At 42.3% G+C, this 24,999-nt stretch overlaps 1 protein-coding gene across 4 annotated transcripts in view; it reads left to right on the forward strand.

Moving 5' to 3' along the window:
• TNFRSF19 (TNF receptor superfamily member 19) overlaps window positions 1–24,999 on the forward strand; it is a 109,848-nt gene that overhangs the window by 42,028 nt on the left and 42,821 nt on the right. For all 4 annotated transcript variants that reach the window (XM_006159525.2, XM_006159524.3, XM_006159526.1 and 1 more), the window contains 2 exons: window positions 3,246–3,424; window positions 9,686–9,771. In XM_006159525.2, coding sequence (XP_006159587.1) covers window positions 3,246–3,424; window positions 9,686–9,771 — 265 coding nt within the window. The remainder of the gene's footprint in view (window positions 1–3,245; window positions 3,425–9,685; window positions 9,772–24,999) is intronic.

Genomic DNA, 24,999 nt, shown 5'->3' on the forward strand with positions numbered 1-24,999 from the left:
TTTTTCCATTTCCCTTGGCATTCTTTTCTATTTTTCTTCCCTTTTCCTTCTTTGTTTTGTTTTAACTTGTACACGACATTCACAATCCAAGCTGCCCGGATCAAAGCATGATTTTGAAACACTCCGCTCTCGCGTGAACCTTTGACAGGGAGATGCTTAGCGTGGGAACAATGCAGGGCCCACCCCCACACCATCACGCGCGCCGCACTTTGATCCGGGAGACTTTGAATGAGGCTCTCCCTGGACTTACAGAAAGCCCTCGCACGCCTGCAGCCCTCCCAGTAACCAGCGTGCTGAGCCAAACACGGCATCCGGCCGAGCGCAGAGCCACCATGCCTTGTGCAGTGCGCCAGAGCCGGAGCACGGATCTTCCTGCACAGACTAGCCCATTCCGAAGCAATTCCTTGGGAATATATCTTTATAGTTTTCCTGATTACAAAAAGTAGTGAATTCTTTCTTTCTTTTTTTTTTTTTTGAGAGTTTTTTTTGCTATAGGGCGCGTGCGCTCGCTAGGCAGAGAGAGACAGAAAGACAGAAAGCGAGAAATCACCCCCCAGGAGGGATGGCCACGCCGCAGTCCCTTCGCCTCCATTCTCTTCTGGGGATCTTGGGCACGCACGCACATGCGCCTGGCGTGAGTTTTAAGCCACCAGGTCCGGGACGCGAACCGCGGTCGACTACGTGGGAGTCCAGCGACATAGCCATTATGCTAACTGCTGGTTCCCAGAGTAGTGAATTCTTTCTGAAAAATGTTAAAATTGGAAACACCTCATAATGCTACCCACCTCCCTCCAAGAAAAGAGAGAATCCTTGTTGACAATGAATTAATAAATTTGTCTTCAAATCATCTGCTTTTCTCTGTTTCTTCTGTCTGTGGTTTGATTGAGGACATGGCATAACTGAAGTGCTCAGGATTAAGGAGGTGACTCCTTTTTGTTTTCTCCTCACTTTGCTCTTCCTGTGTAAGACAAGCAGAGAAACTGAAAGAGGAAAGAGGGTATCATGCTTCCAAAGTGCGAATGAGTCAATTAGTAAACAAATCTAGATTGGAGAGCTGTGTCAGTATCATTTTATCGGGTAGTGAACTGGGTAGTCTCAGTACAGACAGGACAGTTCTTTGTGTTGGTTTTGATTTAATTTTTGGCCAATAAATATTGCTTCATTTTCTTTGTATATCAATATGGAGAAAGAAATTCAATGTAAATTTAATAGGAAAATGGGAATTTTAAACAAGCTGGAATGTGTATTCCAGCATCCAAGGTTTACAAATCAGGAAACTAAGGCTCTAAGGGTTGTCCGAGCCATCCTCTGTCTGCACCTCGTCGGTGTTGTGGGCTGGCTCAGCATGCTCTGTATGGGGGCTCTCTAACAGTTCTTAAGCCACTGTTTTTTTAATGAACAGTGTTCTGTAGAGACCATCAAAACTTGCAGGTAATTAGTATTAACACCTGAATATGTAAAGTCTTTGAGACATCATAGTTTGGATAGGTAATGTATGTATGAGGGGATATCCAACAGGTTGTAGAGGCCCAGCCTGGTGGTGCAGTCAGTAGCAAACTGAACTGCAGTGCTGGAAGCTGTATGGCTAACTGCAGGTTCAGATCCCTGGGCCAACCTGAAAACAAGCGGGGTGTGTGTGTGCATGCCCAATATCCTAACGAACTGGAAGGCTGGGGTAAAGGGATGGCAGTGTGATGAGACTGTCGAGGGTGGGCCTTTCTCTCTCATGAGCACATGTGCTCTCTCTGTCATGAATAAAATAAATGAATTTTTAAGAAGTGAAAAATGGACAGAACGAGTTTATTTCGGTGCAAACTAAATTTGAAATCCATGCATAGTTTTTTCATAATACACATTTTCCATAAGCTTTTGTTTTTTCAGATTTAATTTTTGCTAAAAAGTGTGTGTGCTCACCAGAGAGAAAGAGGAGGAAAGTGAGTTAGCACTGTCCAGAGGTCACAGCTATGCAGCAAGCCTCTCTCCTACATTCTCCTCTTGGGAATTCTGGGCACACACATTTCCAACATCCTCCTCAAGTTGCTGGATCTGGGATTTGAACCACGTAGTTGGCCATGTGGGTCTGGCCACCTCAACTTACCACACCATCGGCTGGCTCCTCCGTGAACTTTTTGAAGACCCTTTGTCAATAAAGTATCTGACAGACCCTATAAAGAAATTAAACCATGTATTTATAACTCCCGGTTCTACCACCACCTATGCTGCTTTCAATAAGGCACATAACTTCTCTGGAACTGCATTCCCCATCTATGAAATGGTAATACTGTACTGCTCCCCTCTCTGGGAGGGAGTAGGGATTATTGATATAATGTATATGATGTTCTGGGCATAGAGTAAGCGCCCAGTAAGTGTTAGTGCTTACTAACGTGTTTATAAACAAAGGATTATGCTTCTCCTTCTGTATTCTGTAATGCTTATTTATCAAGTTCTGTATTCTCCAATGCTAATATTTCAAACTATCTTGAATGCATATCTACACCTTTCTTTTTATGATTACACTGTAATTAGTATATATAATGTACTATGTGTAGTTCTTGAACTTGTGGAAATGATTTCTATATGAGCCAAAGAGTCATTTGTTTTGCTCGTTCTTAGCAAACAGTGCCATGTTCTGATGTCCAAATCTAGGGAAGCTTGAGACCCACAGAGTTTTGTTTGAACAAGAATCTTGGCCTCTTTTAACAAATATAAAAGAATCTTCCTACTCTCCAAAAATATTAAATTGCTAACTACTTCAAGGAGCTCTCTCTCAAGTCAATTTCTAGGCTTGTTAAACTTAGAAATTTTCTATTTGGTTACTCTTGCTTACTAAAATATCACTCTTGATATCAAATGACTAATTTTCTGCCTTGGTAAGTAAGTGTCTGGATGTTTCACCGACTTTAGCCTCTGAACGTTCACATGACTGGCTTAATTAGAAAAGAAGAAAGTGCCATAATTCTGCCTAAGCTAACAATCACCCAGCAGTGGGAGTCCTAGCGAGACCCTTTATTATTCACACGCTCCTGGCTTCTTGAATAAAGTGGATGACTGAGTATGCTTATCACAGTAAGAGAGATTATTAGCAGTGGAAGACACATTTGAACTTGCTGAAAGAGCTGCCTTTGTATCTAGGAAGACCGACACTTGGTAATTATTAGACCAGGTCTTCGTTTTATCCCAGTGGCCTTTCCTTTTTCACGCTCCCAAAGTCTGAATAGTTTTCTATTGCCTGTTAATCCTCACAGGAATGTGGCTTTGGCTATGGGGAGGATGCACAGTGCGTGACGTGCAGGCCGCACAGGTTCAAGGAGGATTGGGGCTTCCAGAAGTGCAAGCCCTGCCTGGACTGTGCGCTGGTGAACCGCTTTCAGAAGGCCAACTGTTCAGTCACCAGTGATGCCATCTGTGGGGACTGCTTACCAGGGTAAGTCAGACGATTTAGTCATTAGTGCAGTATCTTTTCTAAAGGGGTGTTGCTCTTGTTCCCTTCCACATTTGAATGCACACGGATAGTAACCCAAAAGTGTTTGTGGTATGGTCATGAGTTTTTGTCTCAGTATTCACCACCAGATATTTTTTGGAGAGTTGTTTTTTTTTGTTTTTGTTTGTTTGTTTGTTTTTTGCTATAGGGTGCATGCACTCGCCAGAAGACAGAGAGAGACAGAGAGACAGAAAGCAGGAAATCACCCCCCCAGGGGGGATGGCCACGCCGCAATCCCTTTTCCTCCATTCTCCTCTCGGGATCTTGGGCACGCACACACGCGTGCCCGGCGTGAGTTTAAGCCACTGGGTCCGGGATGCGAACCGCCGTGGGAGTCCAGCGACATAGCCATTACACTAACTGCTGGTCTCATGAATAGACATTTCTTGAAGAAGTTATATAAATGGCCGTGAAGCATATGAAAAGATATTCAGTATCATTAATCATCGGAGAAATGCAAACCAAAACCACATGAACTGGGATGGCCGTAATCAAAAAGACAGGCAATATCGGGAACCAGCAGTTAGCATAATGGCTGTGTCGCTGGACTCCCACGGCGGTTCGCATCCCGGACCCAGTGGCTTAAACTCACGCCGGGCACGCGTGTGTGCGTGCCCAAGATCCCGAGAGGAGAATGGAAGAGAAGGGATTGCGGCGTGACCATCCCCTCTGGGGGGGTGATTTCTCGCTTTCTGTCTTTCTGTCTCTCTCTGTCTGTCTGGCGAGCTCATGCGCCCTAAAGAAAAACCCTCTCAAAAAAAAAAAAAGACAGGCAATAACAAGTGTTGGTGAAGATGTAGAGAAACTGGAACCTTTAAACATTGGTTGAGGGAATGTAAATATGAAATAGTACAGCCATGGTGGAAAACAATCTGGTGTTTCCTCTTAAAGTTAAACATGGAGTTATCATGTGTCCATTCTTAGGTATATAACAAGCAGAACTGAAAATCTACATCCATGCAAAAACTAGTGTTCATAGCAGCACTGTACATAATAGCCCAAAGCTAAACAACCCTGCTATGGTTTGAAAGTGTCCTCTGCAAAATTCAGATGCTTCCAATGTGATGGTATTAAGTTGGGTTTTTGTTTATTTGTTTAGATTTTTGCCACAGGGCATGTGCATTCCCTGGAGAGAAAGAGAGACAGCAGATAGAGAGGGAAAATGAGAAAGCCTTGAGGCGGGTTGGGGAGTGGGGAGGTATGGCCATGCTGCAATCCCTTCTCCTTCTTTCTCCTCTCTACATTTTGTGCGTATATGCACACATACCTAGCATGATTTTCAAGTCACTGGGCCCTGGACTCTAACCACAGAATAGACCATGTGGAATCCAGTGCCTTAACCACCATGCGACCTGCTGGCCAAATTGTTTTGTTTTACATTTTAAGAGTTCTTTTTTTTTTTTTTTTTTTTTTTTGCCTTAGAGAGTATGCACTCTCCAGAGAGAGACAGACATAGTGAGAGGGTAAGTGAGAAATCACCCTCCAGAGGGCGTGGCCACATTGCAACCCCTTCTCCTCCGTTTTTCTCCTGGGATCTTGGGCACTCATGCACATGTGCCTGACATGGTTTTCAAACCACTGGGTCTGGGATTCGAACCACAGTCAGCCATATGGGAGTTCAGGAACATAACTGCTACACCGTCTGCTGGTCCCCTAAGTTAGGATTTTTAAGAGGTAATTAGGTCATAAGATTCTATAGTTTGATATTCCTCCCCCCAAAATTCCTGTTTTCATCTGTTGTAATGGAATTAAGAGGGGGAAAGCTTAATCTGATGATGGAATCAAAATGTGGTCCTTTTGGAAAAAGATTAGTGATTGGGTGGTTTGGACAGGCCTCCACGATTGAGTTCTAGTGGGTATGTATATATATATATATATATACATATACCAAGAGAGGAAATGAGGCAGCGAAAAAGTTACTCTCATTCAGAAGATCCAGAAAAAAATGCAGAGATAGCAGAGCCATACTCTGACCTGCTACATATTTTGCCTTCTACCATTTTGTGATGCCTTCGGACTTTCCAGCCAAAATATATCCCTATTCTCTTTCATTTACCCAGTCTTAGGTATATCTGTTGGCAATGCAAAGTGGACTAAGAGAAGCCCAAACGTCTGTCCACTGATGGATAGATAAACAAAATGAAGTAGATTTGCACAACATAAAAAGGAAGGAAATTCTGATTCATGTTACATTGTGAATGACCTAGAAAATATGTTAAATGAAAGAATCTGGTTACAAAAGACCACATATTACCTGTTTCCTTTTTTATGAAGTGACCAGAAAAGTAAATTTATGGTTTTCTGAACTGAGAGCTGGGTAGGGGGAGAGAATGACGGGCAACCTCTGAAGATTATGTGGTTTCTCTTTTTTGGGGTAATGATGGAATGTTCCCTGACTGTGGTGATGAGTGTATGACCCTGTGATAGTAAAAAAAAAAAAAAAAAAAAAAATTTGAATTGTATATTTTAAATCTGTGGGGACCAGCAGTTAGCGTAACGGCTATGTCACTGGACTCCCATGTAGTCGACCGCGGTTCAAGTCCCAGACCAGTGGCTTAAACTCACGCTGGGCGCGTGTGCGTGCCCAAGATCCCGAGAGGAGAATGGAGGAGAAGGGATTGCGGCGTGGCCATCCCCCCTGGGGGGTGATTTCTCATTTTCTGTCTCTCTGTCTCTGTCTGGTGAGCGCACACGCCCTATAGCAAAAAAATAAATAAATAAATATAAAAAATAAATATGTAATATTTTCTGTCTCTCTGTCTCTGTCTGGTGAGCGTACACGCCCTATAGCAAAAAATAAATAAATAAATATAAAAAATAAAAATGTAATGGCTTATAATCTCAGACCTATGGTGATATCTACGGCTGTCATTATCCAGAGTTTTGATCTTGGGCAAACAAGATCATGAACATGAACTTAGACATCTTATACATCTCTATTGGTTCATATTCTGTAATTCTCTGGTAAAGGTCTATGCATGTCTAGTCTCTTCATCTGTGAATGGAGAAAAGAGGAGGTCCAAAGGGTGTGTACAGGTTGAGGTAGGCAGTATTCAGAAAGAATGCAGGATAAGCATGCCCCAAGACTTTTTTTCTTCTTCTTGTTTATTTCTCATTAGAGAAAGAGAGACAGGCACCCTCAACAGAGTTCCCATGCTGTGATCCACCCCCAGTCTCCACCAGTCCACATCACAAGCATATGACTATACACCGCATGCTCAGGAAGGTCCTGGAATGCAAACCCATGACCTTTCCCATGTAGGTTCGGTTGTGTTGTCATTATGCCACTGCCTGTCCCCACACCCTTGGGGTTTTACAAAGGAAACTCACAAGGGTTGTACTGCTGCAGTGTGAGAGAGCAGGTCTCCCCAGGACCTTCTACCAAACATGGTTTCCTATGCTTAACTGCATTTATTTGTCATTTGAGCTTACTGCTTCAGTTTCTACAATGTTTGTGCATTCTTCAAGTAAATACTTAAATGGGGGAAAGTTATAAGGGAGTAGACATTTGATTGATGTTTCATGGTTTATTTATATGATTAGTTTAAAATTACATCCTCTCTTAGCCAGCATTAAAGTGTGAGTAGACAATAATTACGTAGTGACTTTTACCCAGGTCTTTCCAGAGTGTTTAACACTGCTCTTCCAGCTTGACTGTATTTCTCTGAAGAAAGCAAATACTGGATTGTCAAAACAGTCATGATGCATTTTTTTCATATTTAAACATAGAAAAAATATGTCATGATTTTTCTAACAACCCAATAATTGAAAACCATTTTGTTGACAGCAAAAACTGAGGTGGAAAGAAAATGAGCAAAATGTATATCACTGTCAGAGAAATAGCAGTCAGGTGACATTGTTATTTTGGGTGCCTCAGCCTTTCTCTAATAAGGATCTGCTACGCCCACAGGCTCATGCCTGCAGGACCCCAGCTGCTTCCATCCTGGGAGCAGGCAGGGTAGAGACGGTCTCCTTCCTGTGCCCACCTTCTGAAAGATTAGAGAAAGCAAATCCCCTTGTTCCTGAATATGTTCAATGACTTTAGTCCAATTACTTAACTTCTTAACACCTGTAAAAATTATCTGACAATACAAACCTGCAAAATAGTTAGATAAAAAAGATCCTTCATGTCAAGTACATAGTAGAGTACGTAGGCCACAGTAAGCACCAAATAAATTGTGGACACTATTACCCACTAGTGGCCTTGAGGGCCAAGGAAAAAGCATGGCTGCTTTTCCGGAATGTGGCCGATGGACTTTCAGCCTCTTCTGGCCTCCTGTGCACCCGTCTCTTCTCTGCAGATGGCATCTCTTCTCAGCCATGACAGCAAAGCTCGCTTTTATTGCTCACTTACTCTGTGTTGAGCACTTTGTGCGTATTATTTAAATCATCAGAACCACTCTGTAAAATAGGGATTGTTATCACCCCAGCTTTACAAAGATGAAACTGACCCTTGGAGTCGATAAATACTTACCCAAGGTCACCCAGCTGCTAAATCAAAGCCCTGGGATCCCAACCCAGCAGCTCCCTTTCTGAGCCCCCCTGCCTGGGCACATGTCTGAGTTCACTGGGAGACTGCCCCGGGACGGCCGTGACTGATGACAGATCACGAGGGCTGCCTCTGTGCATTTGCGCTCCATACTCTTTCTGCCTCTCCAGCCTCAGCCCACCCACCTCTCTACTCCATCAGTTCCTTGCTCCAGAAAGCTGCCTGAACCTTCTGTTTTGTCATCCTCTTGCTCAGCTTCCCTTCTGTTCCTAGGGTGCTCTTCAGTAACCATGGCAGGGAGTAGAATAATTTTAAGATGTATAAATTTCTTTGTCCATTTAGTCATAGAAAGCCAAATCTTTTCTTTTTTTTTTTTAAATGTTTTTAAGAGATATTTTTGCTATTGGGTGCGTGCACTCACCGGAGAAACAGAGAGAGACATCCCCTTTGGATATGGCCATGCCACAGTCCTTTCTCCTCCATTCTCCTCTTGGGATTTTGGGCATGCAAGATCCTGAGTTTCAAGCCGCAGGGTCCAGGACACAAACCATGGTCAGCCATGTGGGAGTCCAGCAACATAAACATTACTCCATCTGCTGGTCCCTTCAAGTCAAATCTTAAAACTCTAATTTCTGGGTCTTTTTTTTTTTTCTTTTCTTTTTTTAGAGAGGTTTTTCGCTATAGGGCGCGTGCACTCGCCAGACAGACAGAGAGAGACATAGAGACAGAAAGCAAGAAATCACCCCCCAGGGGGGATGGTCACGCCGCAATCCCTTCTCCTCCATTTTCCTCTCGGGATCTTGGGCACGCACGCACACGCGCCCGGCGTGAATTTTAAGCCACTGGATCCAGGACGCGAACCGCAGTAGACTACGTGGGAGTCCAGTGACATAGCCATTACGCTAACTGTTGGTTCCCTAATTTCTGGGTCTTAATCCTTAAGTTGTATTGTAATATTATCAGACTTCTTAAATTAAAAAAAATATATATCAATGTCTTTGATCACTACTACATAATTAGTCATTTAGGAATTCCCCCGTGCTTTTTTAGGGGGGGAGGGGGAGAGGTTTTCACTATAGGGCGCATGCGCTCGCCAGACAGACAGAGAGAGACAGAGAGACAGAAAGTGAGAAATCACCCCCCAGGGGGGATGGTCATGCCGCAATTCCTTCTCCTCCATTCTCCTCTCGGGATCTTGGGCACGCACGCACACGCGCCCGGCGTGAGTTTAAGCCACTGGGTCAGGGACATGAACCGCGGTCGACTACGTGGGAGTCCAGCGACATAGCCATTATGCTAACTGCTGGTTCCCCCTCTGTGCTTTTTTATGGTCCCTGAATTTCAAATGTTAAAAATGAACACTTTTCTTATGAGGTGTTTTACAGTTTCAATTATAATAAAATGCCAAAGACTGGGGGCTTCATATCATTTGCCAGTATTCTCACTCCACTACAGAAAAAGTGTGGGCTGAGATGAATCTGCAGTTTTGTTTAGTGGAATTGCTATTTCTTAAGTGTTCACTGCCTGTTCAAAAAGGCCCTTCAAGGATGTGTCTAAGATACTACTGTGTTTGAGTCTTTGCATACCTTTTTTTTTTTTTTCAAGTATATAACTGGCAATGGAGAACGCTGGTGATTTATGACATAAATTGTATCGTCTGCAACTGTGAGCTTAGATGAAAGTGCTAATAAGGATTCTTTTTCTTTCTCTTCTAGATTTTATAGGAAGACAAAACTTGTTGGTTTTCAAGACATGGAGTGTGTGCCTTGTGGAGACCCTCCCCCTCCTTACGAACCACACTGTGAGTGAATGGGATACATACACAGCAGAAGGGACACACGACCTTTTTAAGTCTTTTGCTTTTGGAAGCTTTTATTCATTTGGCAACATGAAGCCAACTCTGTCTGTACGGTGGGGATTATAGTGTACACTCTGATCTAGCTTCTCACAGGACACTAAAGCGCCTGTGTTGCAAGCCTCAGTCCACAAAGATCCACAGGTTTGAGTCTCACTGTGCAGTGCAGACGTTAGCTGCTGCTGGGCTCCATGCTCCTCCTCATCTCTCATCCGGGATTTGTCCTGAGGCAACTCCAGTTAACTAGGTGGTCCAGATCCTATGCATAAAGTCCTCGTGCCATGTCCTGTGAATTCTCAGGTGCCACCTTCTTAGTCCCCAAGCACGATCATGGGGTAGTGTCTCTGCCTTCTGGAAAAGTTCTTCTCTGTGAGTCACCTGCCCTAATTACCGTATTGTTAAGTGGAATCTTAGTTCACATCATTCATTCCTTCATTTTTCTCCTCTAGCAAATAAATGAGAAGGGGAACTCTACCCGCTGGGGATACAACTGTAACTGAGAAAATTGTGTCTTTTCCTCTTTATAGCGACATCAGCCCATCTTTTTGACCATTTATTTTTCTGAGATACAAAAGTTACCTGTTACAAGTTATCAGCCTACATTGATTTTGAATAGGAAGAATGTAGCTCCTTACTCTTCCCAATCCTAAATACAAACCTGAACAGTGAAAGCTCCCCAGGGAAGGGGCAGGAAGGAATCAGCAGGTGGTCTCCCCTGTGTGGCAGGGTGTGCTCTAGTGAGCAGTGCTTCCAGAGTACACGTGAATGAGCTAGGCCTAGGCAGGAGGCTGTCTTAGTCCATGATCGTATTGCTAACAGAAATACCCAAGATGAGGTGATTTATAAACACAGAGGTTTATTTGGCCCATGGTTCTGGTGGCTGAAAGGTCCCATAGCATGGGATTGGCCTCTGGCCAGCCTCTGATGTACCACAACATAGCAGAGACAACAGAAAGATTGGTGGACATGTGCAGAGAGAGACCTGATGGCAGCTCTTCCTTTCATAACAAGTCACTGATGTTAACATCTCACAAGATTAAGAATTCACTCCCTCTTACAAGACAGAATTAAACAGTTCATTAGGGTGGTGCCCCATAATTCAGACACCACCTGCCAGGCAGGTCGCCCCTCTTAAAGGTCTTGCCACCTCCTAACAGTACTGTATTAGAGACCATATTCCAAAACATGAAACTCTGGGGGACAAAGCATTATCTAGAGCATAGCAGAGGAGGACGGAGGGCTCTCTCCCATGCACAGGTTACCCATGAGTTTTTGGGGGCCTTTATTTTGATATGACTTCCAATGCTTGGGGCCTGTCTTCTTGCTTCTTTGTTCTATGACAGAAGTCTCCTCTGAACTGTCATTGCATTATTTGATAAGATCGTGAATGCTCTGAAAATGCATGACTTTTTATTCTTCATTTGAAGTTTAGAGGGAAAAAAAAGGAAAATTCTTTTTAACTTATATCAAAAATGCATACTGAGCCTCATTTTTATAATATGTAAACATTCATCAAATAATTCATGGCAGTTAACAAATGTGATATTGAATTGTGTCATGAATTAGTCACAGTATGGATGTTTTTTATTCTTCTTTTGAAGTTTAGAGGGAAAAAAAAGGAAAATTCTTTTTAACTTATATCAAAAATGCATATTGAGCCTCATTTTTATAATATGTAAGCATTCATCAAATAATTCATTGCAGTTAACAAATGTGATATTGAATGTGTCATAAATTAGTCACAATGTGGATGTTTTATTTATTTTATTTTGCTCACTTTTCTCGGGACTCAAACCATGGTCAAGCCATGTGGGAGTGTTCAGCACCTTAACCACCACAACACCTTCTGGTCCTACTTTTCTCAATCCTATATCATCTGCCCAAATTTATCAATGAAAACACTAGTCCAGAGAGGATCATTACTTTCCACTGTTGGCTGATAAATGGCGGAGATAGGATTCAGATCCAAATCTGTCCAACTCCAAATCTTTGCTTTTCTACCATACTCTACTGTCTCCAGAAATCAAAACAAAACAAGAAAACTGTAGTCTGCCCTACATGTGGACTTTTTCTTGTGGTTTTTGCTTTTAATGTTCATCTTCTAGCAAAATCTTTTAAAAATCCAACATTTGAGAGACACTAAAAGAACCTCTTTATGCTGCTATGCAACCCATGAAAGCCCACCTCCTCTTGCCAATTAAAACAGCAGGATCTGGCCTTGCCTGTAGATCAGCTCAGCTCTCATTATGTCAAGAAGGCAAGTTAAGATTGTGCACTTGGCCCCAAACTACCAGACAGGTTTAAGTAAAGAAACTGGTTTTGTCCAGGTTAGAGTTGGAAAGTGCTAGGTGTGTTCATTCCCTTTTAACTCATTGGGTTTAAATTTAAGATCACCTAGTCAAAAGTTTGAAGCTTCAGATTTTTTTTGCCATCTAGCTAAACTTAGACACCACAAATTAGCCTTTGGATGTAGCTCTCACATGTAATTTTTTGCGTGTCTTATGAAACCCTTAGTAATTTATAATTTGAAAAGAAAATTAACTCGTTTGATTCCTATATAATAGTGAGATTTCTCCATATACAACTTTTTTAGAAGACAAAAAAATTACTTGTCAGAGTCAAAAATGCAGCACGCAAAACTAATAGCCTTTCGAATTACAAAGCAAAACAGTCTGGCGGTCTTGGTGAGCATTTATCTTTATCTCTGTAAAAGAAAGTTTGCTGCCTTTGGCACAGTATTTGGGAATAATTCCAGAACACAACTAACTAATCTCCTCAAAAGAGGAGCTGGAGGTCCTTGGGGAAAATTATGTAAGGCGCCTTGTGTTTTCATTTCTTCTACTTTGGGCTCTTCAGCTCATCCACACAGAGCTGCGTCTTCCTCCCCCTCGGGAGTCCCTGTATCATGTAGACTCTTAGCTTTAACAAGTGAGGCCACTCAAGCTTCCTCCAGTGATGGGTTTGTCTCAAGGATACATGTGGTGGTGGGAGAGATAGAACTTCCCTGAACTCAGGGATGCCCTCTCTCAGCATCGAGTTGCTGTGAAGTCCAAGGCTCTTAGCACCCCTGCACAGGAGGTCCTGCACACCGACCTGCGTCTGCTCTACAGGGAGCAGAGACAGCTGCATGTGCCATCTGTGCAATTATGTCTTCTCATTCTTCTTTACACTCACTTTCTTTATTTAAGTTTCTTTATTCCGTGAATGAGAGACAAAGACAGATGGGCACTTCTAACAGGGTCTTTATGCCATGATCTACCCTCAGCCAGCCCCACGTCGTGGGCATTGCATAGCCAGTCTGTTCCAGCAGGTCACTGGATGAGAACCTGAGGCATTCCAGTGTGTGTCAGTATTGCAACGCATTGCTTTAGGGTTCAGGACCATTCTGCTGCCCCCTCACTTTCAGTGGCCACTTTGCTCTGTACTTTCCTTCTGGAGAGAATCCAGCTGGTCTGGTTAAATACTGTCTTCCTGGGAGGAGGACCTTTTTCACTGACCTGTTGGCCAAATCTTTGAGTACCTCCTGGGCACCAGGCATGTGTGGAGACCAAACAGCACCCAGCCCTATGCCTTGTGGAGCTGACAGTCTAAGAAGGCAGTTTTCAGATAGTAACTTGGAACTAACCGGGATCTATTGAGTATAGACTTCACACAGAGCTATAAAATTGTAACGGTGATCTGTCCTGTGCCCGGCAGGACTGTGGTGCTCTAAGAATATAGAATGGGCAGTGACATGGGATGAGGGGTTGCTTTTCCACATGGTGGCTCTTAGTCATGACCTAGAAAACCAGCAAGAAGACCATGAGCCTAAAAAGCAGAGTAAACAGAGACCAGAGAAGCAGGCGCGAAACCTGTCTTGCAGCTGTGGACCCTGTGTGCATGTCAAGTCGATGGGCCTTGGACATGTCCTTTAGACTTGGCTCCCGGAGATATTTAATGACTTCAGCAAGAGCCATTCTAGTGAGTAATGAAAATGGAAGCCAGAATATGATGAACTGAGAAGTTAATGCATGAGGAGAATGGAGACAGCCACTGTACACAACTCTGTCCAGATGTTTGCCTATGAAGAAGTGACAGGGCGACAATGGAGGGAGCTATGTGGGCAATCAAGGGGTTTTCTTTGTTTTGAAAAACCTATCTGTGTGTTTGAAGATGGATGGAGAGTGCAGTTCAGAGAGGATGACAGTTTTATATGAGAAAACCAAAGTGGGATCAGGTGGTTGGGAAGGATCCCAAAGCATGGGTGGTGAGCTGGCCTTCTGGGTAAGTGTAGGGGCTGGGGGGCTCCCTACTACGGCTGCTCTGGCCTTCTGGGTAAGTGTAGGGGCTGGGGGCTCCCTACTATGGCTGGGGAGCAGATGAGTGAACATGGGCTTACGCGTCAGTGGAAGGAGGATGAGGGTCTGTATCTGTGAAGCAGGAGTCACCACATTCTGCCAAGAGTGAGACAAGACAGGGAACTCAGAGGCCAGAAGGGCACAGGTGTTTAAGGCTCTGTGCTGAGAGTGGGAGGGGAGGTGGATTCCGTTCAATGGTGAGTTTCCTGGTAGCATCGAGAGTCCAGCTGAAGGCTGTGGTCTTAGCAAGGCATTGCTTCTCAAATGATGTGACTTTGGGGGTTTCTGCTGCGGGCATGACGAGGGCTATCTGTCTGTAAGACTGCCCTGAGACATGCATCAGTTACACCCTAAACGTGTAGTGTTTCTCAAGTTATAGCATGTCTCTAAGAAAGATGGCTTTCTAAGTGTTAATAACACAGGAGTAATTTTAAATGAATGTAAATAGATTTTTTTGTATAGTTATGTAATACCTGAAACAAATCAAGTATGCTCTCTGGAGGAGACAATGGCTGGGCCCCTGGGAAGGTGCCATACTGTATTGGCTTTGAAGCTTGTCTTGTGTTTACCTCCACTGGTGGGTGAGTAGTGACAGGGGCTGGGAAGGGCTGCTTTGGTGCTCTGTGTCTGAAGCTGAAATGACTGGACTGCTATGCCAGAGAGACCGACTTAGGCTGGTCTCTTTCGCCTCTTGCCCATTCTGTAGGCCTCAAGCCCCATGCCCTACCAGCTAAAGCTCAAAGCCTCTGTTCCCAGTAACAATGGATTTCTGGTGATCCAAAAGGACTTTGAAACGTATGTGGAAAAATGTGATTAAAGTACAAGTTTATTTTCATGCAAAATTTTGAAATTCATGCATATTTTTTTATTACATGCATTTTCCATGAACTTCATAAGGACCCCTTGTGATCAGTTAGTTCACCCATAATCCCTCTGTCACTGACAGTATTAATCTGGGACAGTGACTGGTGGGACATGCAGCATAGGGCTGATTAGAGACAGTACCGTAAACTGCAGATAAATAAAAGGCCGCATTTCTATAGACTTCCCTGCTGCAGCCTCTGCCCCTCACTGTGTCTTCCACTCTGAATTTCTTAAGGAGAAATTAGCACAAACATACAAGAAATTTTCAAAATATATCCTGCCTGGGGTCTGATAAGAAATGCAGATTTTCTTTTGGCAATGTTTACTTAATTTGTAACAAATACTGTGGTTAGAATAAATGGTTTTGAAAAACTCCTAAGCACTTTTCACCAGAGTACAACTTTATTTAAGTATATTTAACCTAGATGTTTGGTTTGTTCGTGGGGACTTTGTAAAACAAGCCATGTGATTCTGGGGAGATAAGGGATCAGTTAAGTCACTGTGTGGGAGAAAGGAAAGTATGAGCTATGTTGATTTGCAACTATTAAGGAATTACACATGGCTTAATACTGTCAGAGAACAGTTAACAGCTCTTTGTACCAATAAGTAATAAATCACATTATCAACAAATTATTTTTCCAACTGTCAGATAAAATATCTTCTGAATAACCAGTAAAAGTTACTTAAAATGGGATCAGTAGGTGGCATGGTGTTTGGGCACTGGTGGCCCACATGGCCGACTGGTTCAAATCTCAGACAGTGGTTTGCTTTCTCATTTTCTCTCTCTCTCTCTCTGGAGAGCATGTGTGCCCTGTAGCAAATTAAAATAATAATAAGATTAAGTACATAATTCTTAAGAAAAGTAATTTAAAAACAAACTTTTAAAAATATTTTACTAGGGGCCGGCAGGTGGCATGGTGGTTAAGGGTGTTGGACTCACACATGGCTGACCGTGGATCAAGTCCTGTACCTGGTGGCTTGCTTTCTCACTTTCTTTCTCACTCTCTCATTCTGTTCCTCTCTGGTCAAATTAAAATAAATAAATGGATAAATAAAGTTAAATAAAATAATTTTTAAAAATTTTATTAGAAGTGATTTTTTAAAGTCGAATAGAGAAAAAGGCAGTGAGAATACCAGTAGTCTCCTAAATAAAACATGTTCAGCATTAGAGCATTACAGAACAAAATGCTTCTGTGTGTATAAGTTTGCTTTCCTTTCTAATTTTTTTCCTATATGTATCAATTATTTACTTTATAAAGTTTATTTCTTTTTTTATGAGAATGAGATAGAGACAGGCACTGTTATTTATTTTTTTTTTTCAAGAGTTATTTTTTGCTATAGGGCGCATGCGCTCGCCAGAAAGACAGAGACAGAAAGCGAGAAATCACCCTCAAGGGGGATGGCCATGCCACAATCCCTACTTCATTCCCCTCTCGGGATCTTGGGAACGCACACACACGTGCCTGGCATGAGTTTAAGCCACTGGATCCGGGGCTTGAACTGCAGTCGACTACATGGGAGTCCAGCAACGTAGCTATTACAAGCACTCTCAATAGGGTGCAAAGTTGCAATCCGCCCAGCCTTCCCAGCCAGCCAGGATCTTAGGCCTGAACACCCTGCATGTACAGGTCAGCTAGGGAACCGAACCTGTGATTTTCCACATGGACCCAACTTCACTTGAGCAATGCATTACCACTGTAGCACTGGGCCAGCACTATGCCACTGATTTTTAAACAATAGATGTAATTACGTTGTATGTATTTTGTATCCTTTTCAACTTCAGTTGTAGTAAGCTTTTCATGTTTTTTGTAAACATTATTTTACTGACTTTACTCAGTCAAGTGTCATCTGACTTCAGTTGGACTGAGATGCTGTCATTCCATGTGAGGCTGCCCGTCAGCTCCGCGCAGGATGCCTGGCCGTATTATTGCCCACAGTGTGTCTGTGTGTCCAAAGGTACCAATACTTGTTTCTCTTACTGTGCAAGCCTTAAATATTTAGAAGCAAAATTTGTCTTTTAAAGAAAACAAAAACAAATTTAATAAACTGGGAGTATTTTGAAAGCAATACCAATCATGGTGTTAGGCTGTAAATTCTTTTTCTAAAGTCCATTTATTTATTTCTTCCATGAGTGACAGAGAGAAATAAGACAGAACCCCCAACAGGGTCCCAGCGCCATGTGTTCCACCCCAGTTTCAGCCAGCATTCATGGGCAAGCTTTTGCTGTGTGTACTCAGGGAAGTGTGTGGATCAGAACTCAGAACCTTCCCGTGTGTGATGGCCTCAAAGAGCATTGAGTGTTCCTGGTGGGCCACAGTCTGGCCCTGATTTTAGGTTTTGTTCTTTCTTTAAGAAAGAGAGGGGAGGAGGAGAGGGGAGAGAGGTAGACAAGCTCCTTGTAGTGTGTTCCTGAGTGACTTCGGCTTTTTTCCAAATATTTTAGCCCCCTAAACCCTGAGGTTAAGAAAGCAGTTCCTGGTCTTGTCTTAGCACTGAGTGCTCACCTTTCTGGGGGCACTTTCTGAAACTGATTCTAATAAATGACTATATAATGGAATGCAGAAAGGATGCAATAATCCAAAAGTATTTTACATCTGCTGGAAGCATTATGTGATTTTTATTCTATGTGTGTGTGGTGGTGTTACTGCAGCACAGTTCTTCTGTTGCGTTTGCTATTATATTAAATGGCCCAGTTTTCCAGAGCACTTCCTAGAGCCTCTGCATTACTGATCCACAAAGCCAGTATGTACGAATTAAGGGCTCAGTTTCTTGAGGGTTTTTAAGTAGTCTGTGGTCTTCAAACCAAGACTCCTAAGTGTCCAGCCAGGAGATGGCTGATAGGGGCTGTTTATGGAGCCAAGCTTTGGAGACGGTTTCAGGCACAAATGGATGTCACTGTACATTTTAAACAAATACCTAATGCAGTAGAGAAGACTTCTTCTTACAGAGAAGTCTTACAATATAGCTCTTTCCTGCTAAAAAGCACTGTCAAGTAGGAAATAGAACAACAATAAGATCAAAGGAAACAGCACAGACAAAACAGCCCATGGGGTGTGGGAGACCGGTCACAAAGCCAGCTCTTCCCTCTGACGTTTGAAGCAGGATTCCTTTCCCGCTGATGTTTTTCACTCATTGGTTGACTTAAGGTAGTGCTGGTCCTTCTTCCCTTCCTTCTACTGTCTGTAATTCCTTACTTCCCTTTAATATGTCGCTTTCCTTTTGTCATTTTTCTCCTTTGCTTTTCTTTTTCTGTGATTTTACCATTCTATTGGAAAATAATCTAAAATAGTAGTAGTCAGAGATTGTATATGTGGAAACCAAGCACACGGAGCTAAAAACTCAGAAATCATCCAGGTTGAGGACTCCTGTTAGGCCCTCCTTGGAATGCATTCATTTTTGTTGCAGGCTTTGCTACATCAAAGGCAACCAGCCACAGTGGAGGGACCTTAGAACAGAGGGAAGAAGCTAAGAGAGGCAGAGTTGGGTGCTCAAGAAGTGAAAGGGCAGCACTCAGTCAAGCAGAGAGGAGTCAGAAATGCCCAAAAAGAAGTCACAAGGACACAAAATGCAATCATTTTGTGCCATTTTAATATAGTGCAAATAGACCAATTCATCCTGATGACTGACCCTAAGGTTTCTCTGTAATACCACTCAGTAAATAATTATAGTTCTCACTATTGTTCTGGACCCCAAAAAGGGGTTAAGAAATGATCAGATTACATAAATGAAGTCTCTTTAAGAAAGAAAAAAAAGAAACTGTCATAATTCATTTACGATGGTTTCCATCGAAAATGATTAATCCTATCCTAAGCTTATTTGTTAATCAAGGTAAAATGATTGTTCCCTGAGAATGCAAGTGCTCTTCAAAAAGTTTATGGAAATGTGTTATGAAAAAAAAATTAGGCAGGGATTTCTAAATATTGCTGCACCAAAATAAACTCATATTTTGTGTCCATTTTTCTACAAAAAATTTTTTAAGTTATTTCCAGAAGATGTGTTTACTTGACAGAAAGAGGGAGAGAGAAATAGGACCCTCCCACACACACACACCCAAGTGGAGCATGGTCACACTGCAGTCCCTTCTTTTTTCTCTGTTCCATCAGGGTTTGAGGTATACACACAAATATGCCCAGTGTATTTTTCAAGCCACTAGGGCCAAGATTTGAACCCTGGTTGTTCATGTGGAGTCGAACTTCTCATGCACATCTCTTAACCACTGTACTACTGGGCTGGTGCCCCACAAACTTTCTGAAGTGCCCTCATATGTTAAAAATCTACTACAGCAAACGCCTCATCTTTTGAGGCTATGAAAACAATAGCTAAGAAGTTTAGACGTCTTGGCCATTTAGATAAAAAGCTCACAGTCAATATATTGCTAATTGCTTTGTATGATTATTGAGCAATTTCAAACATTTATTCTCCAAATACCATTTCTTAGCCTTAGTTTCATTAAAGTTATGAAGATTAGAAAACCTTTTAAGAAGTGTTTTTGTTTGTTTGTTTGTTTGTTTTGTTTTTAGGGCGTGTGCGCTTTCCAGAAAGACAGAGAGAGACAGAGAGACAGAAATCGAGAAATCACCCCCCCCCAGGGGGGATAGCCACGCCACAATCCCTTCTCCTCCATTCTCTTCTCAGGATCTTGGGCATGCATGCACATGCAACTGGCGTGAGTTTAAGCCACCGGGTCCAGGACTTGAACTGAGGTCGACTGCATGGGAGTTCAGCGACACAGCCATTAAGCTAACTACAGGTCCCAAGAAGTGTTTTTTGTTTTTGTTTTGTTTTGGTTTTTTATTTTAGCCCATGACTGAGTGAGACAGAGTAAGAGAGAAACAAAGATACCACACCCCTACAGGGTCCTGACAATACAGTCCACCCCCCCAGCCTCACCCAGCCTGAACCACACACGTGCTGGCTTTAGGGAGGTCTCTAGACATGAACCTTCCTGTGTGGATCAGCCCTTCAGAGCTTCATGTTTTACTGCTGCACGGCCATTCAGTCGCTAAAAAAATATGGTTTAAGCTCATGGTCCCCAAGTTTATTCTTTTCTCCCAAATGAAATTGCTCAATTTTTGTAAACCATTAACTTTGTTACCAGCAAACAAAAGAAAAGTTAAATGCCTTTAAATCCCTTGAATTTTGCACTGTTTTTTGAGAATCCTACTTTGCCTGTAGCTTCCTGGGAGACACAGGCATTCTTAGCAGCGGCTCTGGAGACCATGAGACTTTGCAAGACTCTGATTGGGCCTTCTGATAACGGCAGCAGTTGATTATTACCCAGTCACCAATCAACTAACTTCTCTGGCAATTGTCTACAGTCGCTTTTAGACATTTAATGCAAACGAGCTGGTTTAAATACTTACTTTTTTTTTTTTTTTAAGAATTATTTATTGAATTTTCTTTCTTCATTCATTTATTTTAATTTGACCAGAGAAAGACAGACACACAGAGGGAAGGAAAGTGAGAAAGCAAGCCACCAGGTCCAGGACTCAAACTTGGTCTGCCATGTGGGAGAGTCCACTGCCTTAACCACCACGCCACTTGCTGCCCCCTAAATATTTACTCTTGAAACAGCTTGTGGCTTGTTAAAGAGCATCACTAAAATAAATGAATTTTAGAGCTAAGTGCAGTGTATTTTAAAAAACATAAAATCCTGCAGGCTTGGTTCACTAAGCTGTGGACTTCTACAAATGGATCTGTGATGCATGTGTGGATCCATTAAATGCTTAAAATAACTAACTGAGCTTATGGAGGAAAGCAATCTGACAGTTGATGCCAAACCTGTAGTGGAAATACTAGGAGTTTAGGCTCAGAGATCACTCCTTTTGTACAAATGAGAATTTATTCTCAGGCGATGGGATGTGAGGCCCACACTGTGCCAAGTCAACCCATTGAACTCTGTGGACTCACATTCTAAAGGGAGCTAGGTAGGTAATGTTGCCTTAGCCAATGATTTGGGATTCCTTTGTCTTTAAACTTGGCTATATAGCCTCCTCCTTTGTCAACTATCTAAGGAAGGGGAATTAACTTGAGAAATATTTTTTTCTGGAGTGTTACTTATTTCTTCCATGAGCAAGAAGGGAGAGACAGAGATAAAGAGACAGCAACCCCAACGGGCTCCATGGTCTACCCCCAGCTTCAGCCAGCCCTGGATCATGGACACACATGTGCCTGGCATACTCGTGGAAGTCTCTAGACACAAACCTGGAACCTTCCTGGGTAGGACCACGTCCCTGAGCCTTGGACTTTATTCCCATGCCATCATCCAGTTTCCCAGAAACGTCATTTTGAGAAGGAACAGGAGTATCAGGAGAGTTTCAAACAGCAGATAGTCCTTGAATTCTGGAAAGTACTAGGCACTTACCTTTACTTCTTAGCCTGCCCTCGCAGAATTCTCTGTACTGTCGCGTGGAGGAGGAGACCAGATTCCAACTCCTGTCTGCCTGACAGCACAGTGCTGCCTCTCCAGGTGATCTCAGGGGACCAGATTTAAGTGTTTAAACTAATTTTAAAATTAAGAAAAAAATTAAACTGTGAATGAAATCTAATTGCATCATCCTACTTGAAAACGTAGGGTAAAATAACTCAAAGATTGAAAGGGTATTTGGGACATAAAAATTGAAGTTTAGAGTCATTTAAAACAGGACTTAATTTGTTAAAAGATAATAATCCTACTTTGGGGGGGTGTTTGTTTTGTTTTGTTTTGTTTTTAAAGACAGAGTCTCCCCATGTCAACACCCTTCTGCCTCAGCTCCTAGCTGGGACCACAGGTGCATACCACCATACTTGACTCTTGTACATATCCATATTATTACCAGATGGCAGGGGTCCTTGCCAGAGATACAGATCAGAAGAGGGCAAACGAGAAAGCCTCCTCCAATGAGGCGCGATCATGTTGCAGTCCTTTTTTCCTCCATTTCTCCATCTCATCTGGATTTGGAGCACACACAAACAAATACCCAGCATGCTTTTCTAGCCACTGTGGCTGGGTTTCAAACTGTGGTTAGCCATGTGGGATTCAGCTCCTTATGTACAGTGCTTCCTCACTGTGCTATCGGGCTGGCCTATAGCTCTTTTTAGACAGGGGCTCTGTGCGTTGCTCACATCAACTTCGAGATCATGATTCTCATTCCTCAGCCTCCAAAATTGCTGTAAAATGGCTGTAATTACAGGCATGCACCACCACACCTGGGCTTTAGGTTGGACTGGGAATTGAACCCAGGCCCTCCTCGAGTCCCAGCCTACAGGGCACAGCATTTTAGCAGCATGTGCCACCAGAGTTGGGCCTTTTTTCTGGTTTTAAAATATTCTTTTAATTGCTTCATTTATTATTTTGACCATCCAGAGAAATTATTTTAAGTATTCATGAGAATTTTATCTATATTTTGAATCATGTAGTCATCTTCTTAATTAAATAGTCAAGAAAAATCTTTTATTGGTACTTACACAATTGTAATTTCAAAAGAGAAATCATGGGTCTGGCAAGTGGCGTGGTGCTTAAAGGTGCTGGATTCCCACCTGGCCAACCACGGTTTGAGTCCCGGACCCGGCAGTTTGCTTTCTTGCTTTCCCTTTCTCTCTTTCACTGTCTCTGTCTGGTCAAATTACATTAAAAAAAAAAAAAGTAATAACTAATGGACTTAAATGAATAAATAATTCTTTTTTCAAAAAGAGAGAAATCATTTTTTAACTGCTTCAAAATAAATTTTTCTTCCTTACTGAGTTACAATTTACATACAAGAAGATGCAGCCATTGTGAGTATATAATTTAGTGATTTTGACAGATGTACACACTTACGAAATCATCTCTCCGATCAAGATAGAGAACATTTCTATCTCCCTCTCATAGGGAAGTGATTTTTCTTAAAGTGGGTTTTATTTAATGTCTTTCATTAGAAAGAAAAAGACAGTCAGGCACCCTTCACAGGGTCTCACCATGCCACAATCTCTGTCCCCACTGTAGCATTCCAGCCAGCCAGGATCATGGTCAGACTGGTATGCTCAGGTCAATGCAGGGTCTGAAACCTGGGTCTTCCATATGGCTTCCAGCAACGCAGAGTGGCACGCCATTTCCTGCGCCACCCCACCAGGGCCAAGAGAAGTTTTCTTTCCAACCATTGATTTGCCTAGAGTGACCTGGGAGGGGGGTCTCTTTATGAGCTGTCTTGAGGACATGATTTAGACATTTTTTTTGTTGTCTTGCCTTTAATAGATTTATGTACATCTACATCAGTGTGTTCTGTGTTTCATTTTCCATCAAGAGACCAAAAGGCTATGGTATACAATTTGGTCTTTAAATGATTTTCTGTAAAATCTTCAGTATTGAACTTTCTAAAAATGTAATTAAAAATCAGTAATTCTTGAAAAGTTTTGAGGAGTCATGGGAAACATGGTTTTCTTTAAAAATGAGAAAAATTGCTTTGTAAATTGCTTTTTTGGTATTTAGCTGTTTAACTCTGGATACAAGTCAGGGGGTATCTTTTGAATGGTGAATGCTAGTCTAGATATGATCACAAAGTGCTTCAGGAAGACCTTTCTGATGTAAATTATTTGCAGATCAGCTTGTCCTCTTGTTCAGTGACAGCTCTCCTGAGTGCTTATGAGCCCCGGAGCACTGAGATGCTGCACTGGGACCTGAATGCGTCTGAGCTGGAAGTGTTTATAATAAGGTGTGGAGGGAGGTGTGAATGAGGTGACCCTATCACAGGGCCCTGAAGAAGGGGAGGAGGCAGCAACACAGTCTGCAGAGGCTGGAGCCTCCTGAGTACCGGGGATGGTAGAGGCTGGGGCACGGACCAAGCAGGGCAAGGGGCCATTGAAAGACCCCTGTGATTTGGGAAGTGTCAACTACGGGAATGATGTGGTCTGACTTATAGAAGATTCTCTGCCTGCAGTTGAGGATAGATTTCAGGGAAGTAAGAGAGGAAGTCGAATTTACTCTTCTATTAATAGTTAAGCATTATATTTTTAGCTGACACAATAAAGGTATGTGTTTTGAGGAGCAGGCTTTCTTAATTTAGCTTTTCTAAAATAAAGCTTATTCATTCAATTCTTAGTTATATGTTGATAATATAATTATATTAGTTATATTTTGTTGGCTATGTGTGTTGCCAATGAAAATTATGGAAGAATGGTATTTGGGTAATTTTTTTCCCTAAACTTGGGCAAAACATACACTTGGAAGCGGTTAACATAAGAGTTTATATCATACCATAGATTTTACATCATTATAAATGTTTCCTATTATTTTAGGCCCTGAAAACACAGATAAAAGCCTGAAAAATAAAACCAGAGGAACCTCTACCTAATCTCTAATTATAATAAGTACTGAAAGGACACTTTCAGTTAACCACTTTATCTGGTCATCCCAGAGCTAATGTGTACAATATCTCTTTGATATTTTCTATGGATTAGCTCATTTAGTATTCATTCTGAAGAAGGCCTGATTTTTTTAAAGTTTATTTGTTCTTTCTTTCATGAGAGAGCAAGAGAGAGAGAGAACACCCCTCATAGAGTCTACATGCCATGGTTCTAACCTGGCCAACACCAGCCCAGATACCAGTGCAAGCATGGGGACACTTGGGGTGTCAGACTCAGGACCTTCCCATATGGCCCCAGCATGGAGGAGTGTTGTGTTACCACTGCGCCACCACAACTGGCTGAAGAGGGCTTGATTTTGTGTACTGATCCTAACACCCAAATTTCAGAAATTTGTTTAATTCTTTCGTGTTCTCATTTGTTCATGTACTCAATGAAGAAGATTGTTGTAAGCATAACAGAGCATTAAACACCGGGTGCATGAGCATGCACACCTCCCAAAAGGAGAATGAAGGAGAAGGGATTGTGGCATGGCCACCTCTCATGGAGGGTGCTTTCTCACTTTTTCTCTCCTTTCCAGTGAGTACACACACCTTATAACAGAATTAAAAATAAATAATAATTTTAAAAAGAGTCATTAAAACCTCCAAATTTC

The sequence above is a fragment of the Tupaia chinensis genome, unplaced genomic scaffold (genome assembly GCF_000334495.1).
Source record: "Tupaia chinensis unplaced genomic scaffold, TupChi_1.0 Scaffold000634_1, whole genome shotgun sequence".
Classification (NCBI taxonomy): domain Eukaryota; kingdom Metazoa; phylum Chordata; class Mammalia; order Scandentia; family Tupaiidae; genus Tupaia; species Tupaia belangeri.